Here is a 5,489-nt window from a genome sequence, read left to right on the forward strand (position 1 = left end):
GATCAAAGATACTAAGCCCCACTGTCACACTTATTCTAATCTGAATGTTTCTGCTCTGAGTTAATCTTCCTCCCCAGAGGACAGTTTGCACTCTTCAGAGCCACCTCACCCCTCAACCCCAGAAGATCCCTGGGAAAAGAAGAAGACTGGCAAATAGTCTCGAAATTCCTCATTGCCCTGGTATGTTATGAAAGTAGGGGGCAGAATCCCAGGTATCAGCCATTGGTTTACAAGGAAATCAAGGATCTGTGTAGGGCAGTTAAAGACCATAGAAAATACTTACCTTGTTTTAATGGACAAATGAGGGCCATGTTTACAGCACATCTTAACTCCCTATGATTTAAAATATATTATGATATGACCATGTTCTTGTCACCTACAGAATACACCCAGTGGGAAGGGAGACGGAAGTGTTTACTAAATCAATTAATAGCAGACTATGCTAATAATGAGGCAAGAGTAGAATTGACAATCAACCATCTAGCTGGAGAAGGACAACACAGCCTACCAGATGATCAAGCAGCAAGTATCCTCGGAGAAGTATTGGATGATATCAAAGAGATGGCTTTGCAAGCTTTAATCCAGGTATTGAATGGTAGCATCCCCAGTGTGGACTACCTTGGGTAGCTGCAGCTAAAGCTTTAGGACAATTAGACCATCTTGGGTGCCTGTTAAGTAAGCAAACCAATGCTACCTCCCTCACATTGAGTGGCCTGCTCTCAGACACAGAGACCATCAGACATGCCACTTTGCAGAACAGTGATAAAGTTTTTACTCTGGGCACATGGGCATGGCTGTGTAGACTCTGAGGGCATGTGTTGCATGAACCTCTCCAGCAACAGTGAGTCAATCCACAAGAGCATTCAGGCACTGAAGAAAGGGTTCAAGAAGCTTCAAGTGGAAAACAAAGACTCGTTCAATAACCTCTTCCAATGCAAGGGACTAAAGGGTTGGATGATGTCTAGCTAAAACAGGACATTTAACTCTCTTAGTGGTTGTTCCTGTATTGTTAATTTTCCCATCTTTGTTTGGATGCTTTTTGAAAGTCTTAAAAAATTCTTTCAGTTGCATCTTTGTTGTAAAACAGAAAAGGGGAAGATGATACCCAACACAGGCTCCTCATGGACTCCTTAGAGGAGAGAATTGGAGGCCAGGAAGGCAAAAAAACTTCTTAGAGACTCAGTGTGGGAAGGAAAATCCTTAAAAGTACCTAAAAGTATTCCTAAATCCATAAAGTACCTTAAAAAGCTTGAGTATCTCAAGGCATTAATGAGCCCCACTGAGTGTCAGTACAAAGCTCTCAAGGGACTTGTTAAAGCAGATAATTGGGGCTGTGATTGCACAAACCTCTCACAGAGTCTGTATCAAAAGGGACGCACCAAGTACCTTAAAATAACTGAAGTAACTTGAAGCATTAATGAGCCTCACTGAGTGTTGCTACTGACAAAGCCTCTCCAGGAACTAATTAAAACAGATAATTGGAGGTCTAGGATTGCACAAAGCTCTCAGGGACTCCAAGGCAAAAGCCAAACCCAAAGTCCTTTCAAAAATCTGCAGTCCCTGGGAGCATTAAGGAGCCCCCAGGGCCATTGCTGAGCAAGGCTCCCCAGGGACTCCTTCCAGCAGATCCTTGAGGCCACTGGGATGTGGGCTAGGGGGGGATGCTGAGGGCAGGACAAGGGGCTGACAGTGCCCAGCCTGGCTGGGGCTGCGCCAGGAGGCCCCAGTGCCTCAGGACAAGGTGTCTCCTCACAGCCCTTGGTGGCACAGACTCTGCTGTGCCCCAGGGCACCAAGACTTGGCTCCTCTTTGTCCCCACCTGTCATCACTTCCTCCAGTTTTCTGCTCTGCCTGGGGCCTGAGGACACTTTGTCAGTCGTTAACCTTAGTGGGACCCATTAAATATCCAAGAAAATTTGGAGTTGGATTCTGACTTGGAGTTCTGGAGAGGTTTCTTCAGCTCCCTCTCAGGAACTGATGTTCAGGGTGTCAGCACAAAGCCCCAGAGGCTCATTAAAGTCCTTGTGCTGTGTCGGTGCTGCTGAGCTGGGCTGGGCTCCTGGCACAGAGACAGCTCCTGGTAACCAAGAAGAGCTTCAAAAGCACATTTCTCTTGATGAGCAGCTCTTCTGCCAGCCCAGCAGGGCCGGGGCACTGCCTGCAGCCACCCTGAGCACAGCACAGAGGCATAGAGAGCTTCAATCAGTCAGGGCTGGGAAGGTGCTGAGAAGTGCCTGGGGCAGAATCACTGCCAGCCCTTGGCACAGGAACCTCTGGCTGCAGGACAATGCAGCTGCAGCTCCTGGAGCCATCTCCTAGAGCTGGAACATCCCAATGCCTGCAGACTCTGTGAGTACAACTCTGGGTATTTCTGGTGCAGGGGAGGTGAAATGCTTGTGAAGGTCTAAAATGCTGAGGGGTTCTGATCAGTCATAGAATATTTCCAAGACAAAGATTTTGACAAAAATAAGGATATTTCCTAATACTTTGTACTCAGTTTCCTACTAGTGGAGAATCGCAGGAAGGAGAGATAAATATTAAAGGTTGATTATGAATTTTGACAAATTCCTGAGACATCTAAATTGTTACTTTTAGTGATCAATAAGTTCACAGAGATTTGGGGTCTGTGAGCGCTGGCAAGGAGTGATCAGGCACAGGGAAACACCTGCAGGAGGGAAATCTGCAGGAAGCAGAGAGAAGATCAGGCAAGGAGAGAAAACAAATCCCTGCAATGCTGTGGCAGGGAGAGTTTAGAGATATCCACAGGATCCCCTCCAGTGCAGCCCCTCCCTCTGAACAAGCCCCCTCCCTCCTGTGCCCCCAGCCAAGCCTCTGCCCTCAGGGCTGGGGCTTCAAGGCGTGCAGCCCCTCCTGTGCAGGCAGAGCTGCAGCAGAGCCATGGGGCAGCTCTGCAGCCCCGGGCCCAGTTCCCTCTGCAGAGCACAGGGCTGGGAGCAGCTGCCCTGCACTGGGGGCTCTGGCAGGGGGCACAGCTGGCTCAGGGTGACGCTGTCCCCAATGCCCAGCTCTAGGCAATGCTATCAGTGCAGCCAGGGAAGGAGCTGCATCTTCCTCCATCCAATGCCATCATAAGGACACTTGGGAGTCTCCCTGAGATTTCAGTCCAAGCTGGGATCTTCAATCCAGGGTGAAAACCTGTCCTAGAGCATCTCTGAGTTATGAGATTGATGGGGAAAGGCAGAGGTGTTGTGACACAGAAAATGCTGCTGGGTTGGTGAAATGAGCAAAGTGAGTCCTTGGCTACAAATGTGGAGCTGGGCTGTGGTGGATGCATCTGCTCCCACGAGTAGGTGGGGGCATTTTAAGGGAAGCATAAGAAACTGGTCACCTTCCACCTGAGAAAGTTTAAAGCCCAAAGAAACTCTGAACAGGTCAGAATGACAGACCATCTCTCCTCAGTCTGCATTCATCATCTTGACCCAGGGAACTCACTCTGTTCTCCCTGAGGGCCTCAGACATGCTTATGGTTTGATATCCAAAACTACCAGCAGAGACATGGGGGGAGCTTATAAAGAAAACCTCAGAACTCTTAAACATTAAAGACCATGTCTTTGTGTTACAGAGGAGAATGTATGGGAAATGGCCTTGATTTTGTTTACAGGTACCTCCCCTAAGTCTTTACTGTCCTTTCTCCATGAACAGGTCCCCAGGTGCAGCCCCAGCAAATGTCCAACAGCAGCTCCATCAGGCACTTCCTCCTGCTGGCATTGGCAGACACGCGGCAGCTGCAGCTCCTGCACTTCTGCCTCTTGCTGGGCATCTCCCTGGCTGCCCTCCTGGGCAACGGCCTCATCATCAGCGCCGTAGCCTGCGGCCACCACCTGCACACGCCCATGTTCTTCTTCCTGCTCAACCTGGCCCTCAGCGACCTGGGCTTCATCTGCACCACTGTCCCCAAAGCCATGCACAATTCCCTCTGGGACACCAGAACCATCTCCTACACTGGATGTGCTGCTCAGCTCTTTTTCTTTCTGTTCTTCATTGGAGCAGAGTTTTATCTGCTGACCATCATGTGCTATGACCGCTACGTGTCCATCTGCAAACCCCTGCACTACGGGACCCTCCTGAGCAGCAGAGCTTGTGCCCACATGGCAGCAGCTGCCTGGGCCAGTGCCTTTCTCAATGCTCTGGTGCACACAGCCAATACATTTTCCCTTCCCCTGTGCCATGGCAATGCCCTGGGCCAGTTCTTCTGTGAAATCCCACAGATCCTCAAGCTCTCTTGCTCACAGTCCAACCTCAGGGAACTTGGGCTAATTGCTGTTAGTGTGTGTTTGGTATTTGGCTGTTTTGTGTTCATAGTTTTCTCCTATGTGCAGATCTTCAGAGCTGTGCTGAGGATCCGCTCTGAGCAGGGATGGCACAAAGCCTTTTCCACCTGCCTCCCTCACCTGGGTGTGCTATCCGTGTTTATCAGCACAGCCACATTTACCTATTTGAAGCCTCTCAACATTTCCTCCCCATCCCTGGATCTGGCCCTGTCAGTTCTGTACTCAGTGGTGCCTCCAGCCCTGAACCCCCTCATCTACAGCCTGAGGAACCAGGAGCTCAAGGCTGCAGTGTGGAGACTGATGACTGGATGGTTTCAGAAATATTAAACTGCTGGGCAATATCTGCAAATAACTTGTAATCAACGTCATCTTTGCTACTTCTTTTTGGCTTAACTGTGGAGGTTCTTTTCCTTTGTTTTATGTTTAAATATAGTCCAGAAAAAATAGCATTGTTTCTGCCATTTTCATTTTTTTTTTTCTCTCCAACTTGCCTGTGGCCACAGACTGTGTCAATGAGGGGCTGCACTCTGGGTGACTTTAAAGGAAATAAAGGACTTCCCAGTAGAGTCTTCTGCAGAGATGCCCCCTTTTGTTGCCTTCTCTGGAGCTGCAGCAGCAATGTCTGTGTGCAGAGCTGGGGGCAGATCAGTGCTGGCCCAGCAGCTGTGCCGAGCAGCAGCGGCAGCACTTGGTGTTGCCAGTGCTGCTGCCGTGGCCCTGCCCTGCTGCCCTGGTGGCCCTGGTGTTGCTGTAGGGCCTGAGTGCTCTCGGGACCGGGCACAGTCCTGGGGGTTGCAGTGCCAGGGCTGCAGCAGGGACAGGCCATGGGCACTGCTGGGGCAGCGCTGACGCCTCAGGCGAGGCCCTGGGGGCTCCAGGCTCCTTGCCCAGGCTCTCTCAAGAACATGGCCAGGCCAATGCTCAGCACAGAAAACCCCCATGAGCAGCCCCAGGCTGGCTGCGGGCAGGCTGGGGGCAAACAGCATGGCTGGGGCTCTGCAAGGGCCCTGGGGCAGACGGGAAGCAGCAGCAGAGCAGGGGCTGATCCATCCCCAGTGCGCTGCACAGCCCAGGGCAGCGTCCCAGAGTGTCCTGATGGAGCTGCCAACAACATCCCCCCTCTGCAGCCCTGGCCTCTCCCCCAGCTCACACAGGTGCCCCATCCTTGCACGCACAGGCACGGCAGCACTGGCTCAG

At 51.1% G+C, this 5,489-nt stretch overlaps 1 protein-coding gene across 1 annotated transcript; it reads left to right on the forward strand.

The window, feature by feature from the left end:
* The first annotated feature begins 3,686 nt into the window (after positions 1-3,686).
* LOC128948322 (olfactory receptor 14A16-like) lies at positions 3,687-4,687 on the forward strand. Its single transcript, XM_054292982.1, has one exon. The coding sequence runs from the start codon at positions 3,687-3,689 to the stop codon at positions 4,617-4,619; it is 933 nt and encodes a 310-aa protein (XP_054148957.1). The 3' UTR covers positions 4,620-4,687.
* Positions 4,688-5,489: the final 802 nt, after the last annotated feature.

The sequence above is a fragment of the Melozone crissalis genome, unplaced genomic scaffold (assembly GCF_028551555.1).
Source record: "Melozone crissalis strain CALT ecotype California unplaced genomic scaffold, PUWL_Pcris_2 ptg000120l_1, whole genome shotgun sequence".
Classification (NCBI taxonomy): domain Eukaryota; kingdom Metazoa; phylum Chordata; class Aves; order Passeriformes; family Passerellidae; genus Melozone; species Melozone crissalis.

Excerpts from the sequence above, each read along its gene's own strand:
- LOC128948322 (XM_054292982.1), top strand. The coding sequence starts at position 3,687 with ATGTCCAACAGCAGCTCCATCAGGCACTTCCTCCTGCTGGCATTGGCA.